The 12,853-nt window shown below is 51.5% G+C and overlaps 1 protein-coding gene across 1 annotated transcript in view; it reads left to right on the plus strand.

Annotated features, from left to right (window-relative positions):
• LOC149370644 (uncharacterized) overlaps nucleotides 1–12,853 on the plus strand; it is a 70,951-nt gene that overhangs the window by 47,696 nt on the left and 10,402 nt on the right. Inside the window, exon 2 of the mRNA XM_089562475.1 lies at nucleotides 8,214–8,446. Coding sequence (XP_089418601.1) covers nucleotides 8,214–8,446 — 233 coding nt within the window. The remainder of the gene's footprint in view (nucleotides 1–8,213; nucleotides 8,447–12,853) is intronic.

Below are 12,853 nucleotides of genomic sequence, written 5' to 3' on the forward strand. Positions count from 1 at the left end.
GCCCACAATAGCCCCAGAAACCGCCGCCTCACCGGATGTGACAGTGATGCAAAAACAGCGCCGGGAAAACGCCTCAACAGGCTCCTCCTTATGCTATCCCACAATAAAGCCGCATGCGAAACTGCCAAGCTACGCGTGGTGTACAGTCGGGGACAAAAGTCTCCGGACCACGTGTTCCTCTAACGAAGCCGATAGCACTGCTATTAGTCGGTGGCTGGAGACCACAGTTGTGGAGGTAAAAGTTAATTTTTTGTTCTTTCATCTCCACTAGTGCGGTCTCCAGCCGCTGTCTGATAGTAGAGCTATAAGCTTCGTTTGGGGAACACGTGGTCCGGAGACTTTTGTCCCTGACTGTACGTGCGGGCGACGAAAACTTGTTGCAGAGCAAACGCTTGTTGGTATGCTGGCGTCGCGTTACCTCAGTTATATACTTTTGTATTCAAATATCTGAATCGAATAAAAGTACTGTTATTAAATACCGCGTCCGACATTTTGTGGCGTGAGATCCGACGAACGGTTTAGAATAAGTGGCGAAATACATTACTCAGGGAGCGTTAAGGTGACCGCAGTGTGAAATGGTAAAATGCGCTGCTCCGCAGCCGCGCGCAAACAAGCTTGCTGCATCAGTAACCTGTGATCCGTCGTTGTCAGCGTTTCAGTGTGTGCCTGTGTGTTTCCTGTTCTCGGCGACTGGGAACTGTTGGTCGGCCGCTTCGAGTCACTTCGCCTTGACCTTGCACCGTCTCGATGCATGGAGATAGAGCAGGACGATCCGCTGTGCGCCTGCCGACCGCGTTTATTTTCAGCGGCATCATTCGACCGTGACCTTGCAGCGCTCTCTTCCGGAGATATATTGCATAAGCATGCACATGGAGAGGCCTTATCCGCCTCAAAGTGCTGCCAAGCTTGGCCTGCGCAAACTTTGGAATCCGGGAAAGGTGGAGGCCGGCTGTTTGGTCAGCAACTCGTGCTGTGCGCTCCTCGGGTGACGACAGGCAGCTCGTGCAGGGGCTGTCTGATTACGGGACGGGATTCTTGGAACGCCCCTTGGAACTCGCCGCAGTGGCAGAGGTAGGGTGCTTGAGAGGAATCGTCCGCCGTTTTGGTATCTGAGCGCCGTCGGGAGCTTGCATATGTGGGCTTTGTGGAAATCATGCTTGATCGAGAAGGACGCTCATGGCGTATCGAGTGACCTGGAATACTTCTTGCCCCATTTAGAGCGGACGTACCGTTATCTGCAGGGACGGACCCGCGGGCATTCATTAATTGGCTGCGCGGAGTCGATAAGTGTCCACGGTCATGGGCGCTGCCGCCGCACGTGCCCTTCCCGACGCCTTGCTGACGCGGCTCGCATTTTAAATTTTTAAATTCGCACCAGGTGGAAATGAAGCCTTGTATTACTCTGCCTGATGGCAAGTTCGCCCAGTTTATGGAGCACCTTTACGCGCTCATTTTAAGGCGAAATCCTTTAATGGCGCATACTGTCGTCCGTTAACAAAGCGTGTCACAGGCGTTTAACTCGGGAACTTTTTTAAAAAGAAAGAAGTAAACCAATGGCTGCATCAGATAGAGGAGGAAAAAATGAACCTATAAGCCAGGTTTGTTGACTGTAGATTACTTAGTTAATTAATTATAGGCTAAAATGTCGAAATAGCGCGACGGTGTGACATCACATCCACCGGAAGTCGTCACGGCATAATGAAAATTGTCACACAGTGGTCGGAAAAACGTCAGATTTGTGTCAAATTAGATGGAAAAATGTGCAATTAAGCGTAATTAACACTTAAGATCCCCGAAATATGTATAGTTTGGATATCGATATAGCCACGGGAACGATGTGACATCACATCCACCGGAAGTCGTCACGGCATAGCGTCCTCGGCTTTCTCCTCTCAACACTTTAGTTGCCAAAGTGTCCGCAATTTTTTACGGTCTCTTGGCCGACAAGAATTAGCCGCTGCCGATTAACTGAGCTGGCGGTGGTTAGACGCGTCGCCGTGCGCCCCTGGTTCACTGAATTGCATGCATAGGAAACGCATTGGTACAATCTGGTGTGTAGCCTCTTGTGCAAAACCAGGCAACGCGCTACTTTGTTTCTCTCTCTCCTTCCTTCATTTCGTCTGGCGCTGCCCTTGCCATTTGCGTCTGGACGCAGGCTAAACGCGAGAGGCGCCCCTGCGCTATGTGATGTCAGTGCACGTTAAAAGACCCCCCACGTGGGCGAATTTTAATTGGAAAGCATTGAGATGAATAATCGACAAGAAAACCCGCCGTCGTCCAAAAAGCAGTGACGTTACAAAACTCACGATTAGTCGAAACGGTGTGACGTCATCAAATGCTGGAAAGTACCAAGTGTTAAGTACTAGTACTTACAACTGCATCAATTTCAAATAAATATAATTAGAATGGAGTTGGAATAGTATTTGAATAGAATGAGAATAGATGCAGTCCCTTTGCATTGCGCTAAGTCATTGGCTAAGTGCCCCCGGTAATTTTAAGTCGAAAGCCTTTAATGCCTCATCGTTGTCGACAGAAGGTTGTCAGCAGAGGTGTCACGCTTTTCTGGTCAGACCAGAAAAAAATCTGGGCACGATGGGATTCGAACCACGCATATGTAGTTCTTGTCCACGACGCTGGAGAGTGTTTGCAGAAAGGCGTCGAATCAGACGGATGCCTCCCAAACGCAAAGGCTTTCGCCTCACCGCACTTTAGGTCAACTGAGTGCCCCCCTGAATTTTGTTTATTCCGGAGCGCTACGCTACGGCACCTCTTTCTTTCTTCTTTCACTCCCGCCTTCATTACTTCTCTTACAGTGCGGTTGAGGTGTCCATCGAGAAGTGTGCCAACTTTCAGTCTGCGCGCGTACCTGCTTCGCTTACCCTTGTCGCGCCAAGGCTGTATCAATAAGGGGAGCACCGAGGCTGTCCCCATGCCGCCTGCGTCAGACTTGCGGCTTGCGCGGCTGAACACGTGACCGCGTGACGGCGCATGGCTGCCCGCTGCGCTGTCTCGCTGACAGCCCGCGTGTGCTGCGCGCGACGGTGTGGCGCCGCTACCGTTGTTTGTGTGTGTGTACGTACGTAGTAGCGTAGCGGTGACTCGTGTTGACGCTGCGAGAGGCGGGCATGTGAGCGCACGTCAAGGCGCTTGTTTGTGAACCGCGGATGTCGGTCGACTTGCCCTTCTCGATCCGCCCCCGCCTGGAGGATTCAGCCTCCGCGCACAGAATTCCTCCACGACAAAAAAGTAGTCCGCGGCTTAAACGTTTCTTGTTACCTACACAAGAAGCTTAGCACAAGAAAAAGATGATGAGCTCTAGAATTTTGATACGGGAATTGTTTGATATAGTCAAACATTGAAAAGTTGATTTCGTTTACTGTTGCGATTGGCCAGCGGAGTAATACAGAACGCCGCGGCCCAGCGCTAGCAACTGCTGTTTTTTTTTTACGTTGTATCCTACTATAGGCGCATTAATCCAGTTTACATGAGTGCGGTGCTCTACTGTCGCATTCATGTAAACGCGGCTAAGGAAAGGGCTTGACTTTCGAGGTATTTCCGCCCTGCGCCCCCTCCCTTATAAGCGTCCGCCCGCGTATACTGCATTGTCGTGCTTGACTGCAGGCGCTGTTATGGCGATTACTTTTCACGCGTTCTTGTGGCACCCTTCGTCAAGGATGCTAATCTCACCCTTTCACTGTTCGTCAGTAGTTGTGACAAATATATTAACTGTATGAACACGTCTGTCACCAGTAGATCCTTTCTACGGGGTAAGGTCGTTTCTTTATTTTTATTTTTTCTTTCAAATCGCGGTTTATTGGTTCCACTATTATTACAACTAAAATATACAGGTGGCGGTCCCGAAGTCACGCGACTGTATACCGTGACCCTTTCGTAACAAAAAAAAAATGCATTTAGGCATCAATTTTATTTTTTTTTTTTACACTGTGGTCCAATTCGGTGCCGACTCTCCTATCAGCCTCGCGCCCTTTTTCCAGCGCGAACCAGTGGTAGCGACAGGGTGACGCGGACCGACCGGCCGACAGACCCTTGCGAGTGGCGTGATTGCATTACGAAGAGACTAAATATAGGGAAACCCGTTTATAGCGCTGGGCGCGGAAATCGCGGCAGCCGAGACATCTCTTTGAGACAGTGCGGTTCACGGTCACTCCTACTTCTACTTGGATCTGTGCCACTGACGGGCAGAGAGCGATTGAGAAACCGGCATTGTTTCTTCTGCTTATTCCGCATTCGTCTGGCCTTGGCGGTAGGAGATCGATGCAGATATGTATGTGGGCGTGGTCTCGGCGGCTGTGCGCGACTACCGGATTCCGGCGCCATCTTGATTTCGATGAGTGAAGCACGAAGGCGTCGACAGTCGGGAGTTTGTCGGTCCGTGACAGTTGCATAAGTTATGTGCATGCACGGCCGCGTAGTTTCCTTCACAGATTCGCAGAAAAGCACTTGAGCGACTTGGTCTAACCGTCTAGCGCGTTCCCTTTAATATCTTCAGGCCATACATTATTGCGATTTTAATTTGACCGGACAAAGACTGGAACGACACAAACCCTTTTAATATTTTCAGGGTTTGTGCGACGCGATGCGTTCAACGAGAGGTCGGCCACCTTCTAGTGAACAAGGCTAAGCAGTCGTTGCTGGGCTATCCAAGCTGCTTCAACTCACCCCCCCCCCCCCCCCCCCCCCCCTTCGGACAGCGCAGCCCTCAGCGGTGCGAGCACATTGAGAGATTTAGCATAGCGCGATCCGTGACTGCTTCCGCAGGGACCCAGTTGGAGGCGTGCGAATCTCGGAGCCTCCTGCGCATGCGCAGAAAGAGCCTGCAGAAACCGGTTCGCGGTGGCGGATTGAGGACCGTGCTATGCTAAATCTCTCACAGACAACGCGTCCGTGCTGTCCATGGTTTATGGAAACCAGCGAGCAAAGGTGGGCAAGTGCCCTCGAGTCCCGAACGCGCTGTTTGAGAAAGTGTATCATTGGGTTTAAATTGCGGAACGCTGAAACAGCTGTGTCCGCGGAGAGGGCATGCAGGTTCAGTACTCCCTTGATTAAAAAGACTAGCGCAATAGACTGTAACAAAGGGGTGGAAACAGACGGGACCCCTCTGTCATAGTCTATTTTGTGAAAAAGTTAGCGCAAAAAACGGACAAGGGACAGAAAGAAAAGACACATAAGACATTCATGAGCGCCCATGTGTCCTTTCTTCTGTCCCTTGTCCGTTTTTTTATGCTAACTTCTTCGCAAAATGCATCACCAACTAGTCCGGCAGATTGCTCTCTCAATTGCCCTAGTGCTTTTAATCAATCATGACCCACCAACTAGCCCTGCTTTCTGCCTTGACAGGTTCAGTACTTCCTTCCTCGCCTTCACCTCACCGCGTGATGCTGAATTAAAGCAGATGAGGGTGCGGACGGCCTCGTCAGCGTTCTTTAAAGTCAAGGTTACTTCGGGGACCGGCTGTAGTTACACAATACAGCCCGCGACACGTCGTCCCGCAGCCGCACCGATCACTCCCTCCAGGCACGAAGGCGAGCCCTCGTGCTGCTGACCACGTCTGCCGCGGAGGCACAGAATTCTAGGGGAAATAAAGGCATCTGTAATCCACTTATTTCTTTTTTGTGCGGAGTACGTGAGCATGACAAAGGGGGCGGTATCGTGCCGTTGACTCCTCTGCACGACCGCCCGCGCGGTAGACAGCGCTCACGGGGCAGCGCAACTGCAGGAAAGGCGCTGGAGGCCGGCGCCTGCCAGTCTCGCGCGACGCTCCCGCTAGCGATAAGTGGAGCGGTGACGCGCGCGTGCCACAACACTGGGAGACAGATAGGTGCAATGCGAGCGAGAACAGATAGCGGAGGGGACCCGCGAGCGCCAAGGAAGCGATAGCGCCCGCGTATTGCGGTTACGCCACCGTCACTTCGGGCGTCATTTCCCCGCGCACTGCCCGTCGCTGCGGCGCGGGCGGCACTGGGAGCGTGGAGTGGGTGTTTAACCGACGAGTGGCCTCTCGAAAAGGCTGGCACGTGCGAGGAGGGAGGAAGAAAGGGAGAGGGCGGAGTGTCACCGTGTCACTCGCGATCCTCTCGTCGTGTCCTTCGCGGGTTTCTGGCTGTAGTTGCTTGGGGCTTCTCGCAGTATCTGCTGCGGTTAATGATGCTGGGCCAAGCAGAGCTCGCTTGCGCAGGCGGCCGGGTTCCGCGAATGCGGCGGATTGACTCCCGAGTGCAATCTGAATGCTGCATCCAAGCTTACGGGCGAAGTTCAGTGGAACATTTTTCTTATTTCGTTCAGTCGCTAAGTCGGTGTCAAATGGTGGTGGCGTTACGGGGTGAGCTGCGGCCTCTTTTCACTTCCCGTGCCCTCTCTCCGAGAGTTGTCGGGCGTTTCAGCCAGTTTTTACCCGGGAGACTTTCGTGTTCCATGAGCAATCCATCTGCCAATCTGGCGAAAGCGCTGCCACATTAGCGAGCAGTCACAGCGCCTCGCCTACAGTGAAGCGCGTGTGCGCTATATAATCAGCCGTGCGAGGAGGACACAGTTTGACATAAGTGACATAACGTATCATAACCTCGTCGGTATCGCCCAGTTCTGTCCCATACAGCTATAAAGCACCCACTTGCAGTGTATACCGAAGACGATGGGCCTCACGCCGCCCTAACGAGATAGAGGCTCTCGTTATAACGAAACGGTTTATAACGAAGTAATGTATGTAACGAAGGAAAGACGATTTTCCTTGTAAGCTCGGTCAACACTGGCTATAACGAAGTAATCGTCGGGCCACTTCGTTATATAACGAGGTTATACTATGCATAAAAAGGTCGGTATTGAAGGTGGAGCGCAACGCGGTGTCATTCGCCGATAAATCTGTGCACTCGGTCCGTTGGGCTCCAGTTCTTTCTCCGTTATTCCTACGCTGTTTCCTTCCTTTCCAATCACTGCTAGCACTGCAGATATGCGTCACGCGACTACGACTGTGACACAACTCCTTTCTCCGTATCAGCCCTGGCTCTTCAGCGGAGCACGCGACTCCTTACGTAACTCCCCACGGCGGCTCCGCCCACTTCGGCGATTACGTGTGCTGTAGTACTCCCCGTTAGGCTGTAGTGACTCGATTGGCTGACCACGCTGTCAGCACTGCTGACCCCGCGCCAACGCGCGCCGCGGGTTCGTTCCGAGCGCGGAAGTTCACCGCGGCGCCTCCGGGAACGCACGGAGCAGCCCCTCCGCGTCTATCGGATTCGGGTCACGCCACCTAATTGGCTTTTCCCAGAGCTCGGGCTGAGAGCACGTGGCGCGCTCTGTCGCGACGCTTCGTGTGAATCGCATATGCTCAGCGGTGCCGGTGTGTATCAGTGGGGCGGCTTCCGCGTAGAGGTGTGCGTGTGATAAGGGCCCGTGGTGTACTCAGGAGCTGAGCGCGTAACAGGTGTTTTGAAAAGGACTGAGGTACAGTCAGGCCGCAATGAAACGCGAACACGCATATGTGATACATTTATTCTTTGCAGCGAAATATTCCTTTACAACCTATTTACGATTATGTCCTTCGGCAGACCCTTTATCCATACGCATGAATCAGGCTGGCTGCACACTACAGCTGAAAGTAGGCAGGCAAAATATTTTGCTTTCATGACATGCGCTGTTCGCGTTTCATTCCGGCCTGACTGTACACCTACGCTCCGGTATGGAATGACAGTAGCGGAAATAAACGTTGCACGTATAGGCGATGTTTTTGTCTGGTCTGTTTTGCGCCGTCTACGTCAGGTCAGGGTTGTGAGGGTTCAGCCCCCCCCCCCCCCCCCCCCCCCCCCCCCCCCCCGGAGAAGCTACCTATCGGTGGGCAAGCTTGGTCACGTGACCTTGTGGGGTCTTATACCCACCGGTGGCAGCACCTCCTATCTCAGGGCAGTGGCGCATCCCTTAATAACCGCTGCAGCATTGCGCAATGAGTGGTATGAGAACTCCCAGGGACATGCGACTGTAAAGTTGAGAATGACCAATTTGCGCAGAGTGTATGTGGGCATTAACTCATTAACGCTGTCGCGTGATATCCTTAAGGCGGAGCTGAGGTGTCCTTTTTTGTTGTTGTTTCCTTATACCCTTATATAGTTTCGTTTTCGTTTCCCGATAGCAAGTTATTCGTTTAGTTGTCCACGGTTAGGCTGTCCCTTGAAAAAGCTCCTCTTCCTTCCTTCCCTGTACAGGCGAGACGACCACGTACGTTCTCCGCGTGGCGGTTCGAGCCCGTCAGCGTGCCCTGGGTCCCCTGCACCCGGGCTTCGACATCAACGGCATCATCCATGACGGCCTGTGCAAGCTGCTGCCGGACAACGCGCACAAGCTGGCCAGCGGCCGACTCCACGTGTCCCTCACGCGCGTCTCCGACGGCAAGAACGTGCTCCTCTCGCAGTTCGAGACGCGGGAGCACCTCGTCGAGGTGGGTGTATAGTGCATGTATACGGCCTGCCTTTTGCGCTACCTGCCTTTTGCGCTACCTGCCTTCCTTCTGCGCTACCTGCCTTCCTTCTGCGCGACCTGCCTTCCTTGTGCGCGACCTGCCTTCTGCGCGACCACTCTGGACATGCGCAGTGCCCTAGCGGTGTTCGACGGAAACAGACTGGTTGAATCCGCTCTCTACGGCTGCCACAATCAATCAATCAGTCACTCGATCAATCAATCAGTCAATCAATCAATCACAGTAGTAATAATAATTATAATAATAGCTACATAAGCTTTAATTAGGCCATTAAGTGAGGGAGTGCTGGAATAAAAGCTGACAATTTTGGTTACCAGTTCTCCGGAATACGAACTACTTTTTAAAAAACCTTGTCATAGCAATCAAACAATCTTTATTATTATAATAATTACAATAAGCTTTAGTTCATTCATGAAGTGAGGAAGTGCGGTAAAAAGCTGACAATTTAGCTTGACTGGTTGCAAGCTCCCCGGAGTACAAATTAGTTTAAAAAAAAAATCTTGGCATAGCAACATAAAGCACAAAAAACGCAATTATAATGCGGAAATAACTAGTTTATAAAGCTCTGAATAACTGATTCTGGAAAAGCGTATACTCAAATGCATGAAAACGTCAATGATAACGTAAGTACATATCTGAAAAACTTGCTGACACCAAGCGATATATGTAAGTTGAAAAATTGAGAAGTTGAAGTATCTAAAGGGCCGGGAGTGGTGGTGCGAAACTTTGCTAATTGTTGCATGGAAGAAAAGGGGAAACATTAGTGATAAGCTATACCTACCGCAAAAAAAAGGGGAAAAAAAGCATGCAGCCCTTAGCGGTTGACCTTGTGGTATACAGTATACGTTGACCAACAATAAGCATCTGCAAGCGCTGCCGATAGCAGTTACAGCCACGCGAAATATATTGTACAACGTGAGAGTGCCTGCACTAAGCCCGATAGCGGATAGTGCATTGTGATCGGGGCGCTCGGAAAATGGGTCGATCGCGGAAATCGGTGACAGGAATGCGCCCAGCCTTTGGTGACAAAAACGCAGCGTGCTATCTGACCTCCCGTCGCCATCGGTGATATTGCGCGATAAAGCATGAGAGCAGCTTACGAGATAAGGCTGCCGGGGAACGCCGTTATGAGGAGCATAATACGGCGTATCCCGTAGGGCACCGTATAATCTCTCTGCGTGCCTGAAGGATACGGTCTGTGGCCCGTACGCGAACAATGCGGTTCTAGCTTTGGTCGTGAGGGCTTGCATATGTGCTTCGTTGACACAAGCTTACGCAGCGTATTTCTTATCACTTGAAGGCTGCTACTGCCCTGACAATTCGACCGCTCTGGCATTATATTAGCGTGCCCTTTTGTGAACAAAGTCAAGACGAAAGTTTACTTTCGAAGGCCCGACTGCGATTGAAATCTCGCTTAGTAACGGTGCCCGTGCCCTAGTCGAGTACGAACATGCGGACGAGAACTTTTTCTTTCGTACGGAACACCCATAAACGCTGAAGACAACTTTTCGCTGCACGTCACGTCAACGCTGGCGCGAAATATTATATATATATATATATATATATATATATATATATATATATATATATATATATATATATATATATATATATATGAAGGAGGGGTCCTAGAGCGCAACCGGTCATAGTCCCACTCGAAATACAGGACCCAAGGTGGGCCAGACCACCTATTTGTATAGTGAGGAGGAGGAAAAACATTTATTGAGAGCTTAGAAGCTGGTTTGTCTGAGTTCGTGAGCCCAATGGCCTGCAGCGCTGCTCGTCCCCTTTCCGCCAGGTTCTCGTGGACAGCGGGGTCCTTACTTGGTGCTCAGGGTGGCTTGCCAACGCTCGTCGGTTGTGTCAAGTGTTTCTTCTTGGTTCAACTTTCTTTGGCAAAGCCATGTCGTGTAAAACGTTGCGCCCGGTTCCCTGCATAAGGGGCAGGCCGGATCATGTATTTTGGGGCCACCATTTGTTCAGAACGACTGGATTGGGCAGCCATTTTGTGTTCTAATCATCTCTTCCCTCTTATTGATATTCTTGCTAGGCATAGGAAAAACTCTTCAGCGCACCATATCGTTAAACCTGTTAATATAACAAAGCTCATTAGCGAGAAGGCGGATGCGGAAATTTTAGATTGGGACATATACGACGCCGGAGAAACCCCCTACTAGATGCAGTCATCCCTAAGGAAGAAAGCGTTCCAGTTCATGAGCGGACAGGTCTGGCGCCGGCGTCCCGCGCGCTTACGCAACGCCTTAACTGCGCGTCGCTATCATTCGACTCGAGCACCCTCAGCTTCGTTCCTCGAATCGGCCTGCTCGTCCTCCAGACGACTGCCTCCGCTCGCATAGATCGAGCAGCCACTACCCGTTGAGTGTGTATGCCATCACGATCAGGAAAGGATGCGTACGTATGGCAATCGCGAATGTGCCGCGGGCGTGGAACATTGCGCAAGACACTTATTTTCTTCTTGTTGAGCCACGAAGGCCGGCCTTCATATTCTTGTCTCTCTGTTGCCAGCTGCCCACCCCGCGGACCGCATGTGCATTGAAAAGGAATTCCGTGTTTGAGGTGCGTCGTTGGGACGCGTGGCGATCGTACTACCGGAAGTGGTATGATAGGGCGCGGCCATAAGCGATAAATTCGCGACGTTGGTGCATTTCCCTCGTGGCAGGTCTGCCGCCATACTGCACGGCATTGACGAAGAAAGGCATTGTTTTTCGATTTCCTCGCTTCAAGTTGCGGACGGTGATTGGAACTTTATAGTTGTAATCCAGGGTTTGAGTTTGACGGAACGCCGTCTGGTCTAACGCCGGAACGCCGTCTGGTAACTAACTGTCTTTTGACAATTGGTCAGTGACCCAAGACTTGTTCGAACTTGATAGTTACATGTAGCCCTCATCACCGAGCCAAACAAAGTGTGGAGGGAAGCGTTAAATATTCATAACCCTTGTTTACTGTCCCATCAGTGTTGCGGAGTCAGCTAGCTCTCCCCTGCTTTGCCAGGCCGATGTAGTCAGTGTCAAACGAGCACATTAGTAGAACTTCAGAGCTGGTGGTTGACTCATAAGAGGGCAGCGCAAAAAGGCACAGAACTCAGAACAAACACAGGACAGGGACGGATGGGCACAAACGTTTGAAGCGACGAAACACGTGGCGCAGTGGTGAATCCTGTGAACAGACTAAAAAATGATGTAACCCCCGCCTCTCTGCGCCGTCGTCGCTTCCCGTTGGAGGGTATGGAGCGAGCTAGCTGTCGCCGTCATCGCTGCACGAAATCAAAAAACAGAGATCACAAAAAAGCGCACCTCTCGGCGCGCAGCGGAGAAAGAGAAGATTGTAGGAAGTTATAGGACTTTAGTTGCCTTTGTTTTCATGGGCTAATGGTAATGGGGTATTGTTGCGCCGTTGACGTCATTTGCGTTACGCCGGCGGTTGTCTCCACCTCCTAATTAATGGCGAACACGGGACGAATGCCATGCAGCGACGACAGAAAGAGGACATTGTAGTGGCGCTAAATATCAGGGGCGATGGGAGAGAAGACGGCGCAAACGCTATTGTGTTGCATTGTCTTCTCTCCCTTCGTCTCTGTTATTTAGCGCTACTACTATGTCCTCTCTAAGCACCAGCTAGCCCAGCTTTCCTTTCCGCCTTAAAAGCGACGGCGAAGACTGCGTTCGTTCCGACAGAGCTTGTGCTACAAGTGTGTCGCTGTTGTGGTTATTTTTTTTTTCGCACTTTTTAGGTTTGGTTTATTGGGGTTTCACGTCACAAAGCGTCTCAGGCTATGAGGGACGCCGTAGAGAAGGGCTCCGGAAGTTTCGACCACGTGCGGTACTTCAACGTGCACTGACATCGCACAGTACATAGGCCTCCAGAATTTCGCCTTCATCGAAATTCGACCGCCGCGGCCGGGATCGAACCCGCGTCTTTCGTGTCAGCAGCCGAGCGCCATAACCATGAGTCACCGCGGTGGGTTAGGGTATTTCGCTCTTTTTAGCCACTTAGGTGCTCTTCGATGCTATATTCTTTCTTAATGTCATGCATGCCTTATGGAAGCCTAGCTTCCGCTGTGACAGTGGCCGCTATCGCCCCGTGCATGCGTCATGGGCGGTAATCGCAAAGGGATTCAGCTGCGCATGCGCGAATGACTCCGACAGGGCGCGCACCAGCAACTGGGTGTCTCCGAAAGCAAATCACGGTAGCGCATTGCGCTGAGCTAAATATCTCCACGTCTTGCTACACCGTCGCTTGATCTCGGAGGCCACGTATTAAGCGCCTCGGTTTAAACGCGCCGACGCCCAAGTTTTCGCACGAGCAGTCACAGGAATCGCGCGGGCACTTTTCTTCCAGCCCATGGAA

Source organism: Amblyomma mixtum, chromosome 1 (assembly GCF_055824585.1).
Source record: "Amblyomma mixtum isolate Tamu chromosome 1, ASM5582458v1, whole genome shotgun sequence".
Classification (NCBI taxonomy): Eukaryota; Metazoa; Arthropoda; class Arachnida; order Ixodida; family Ixodidae; genus Amblyomma; species Amblyomma mixtum.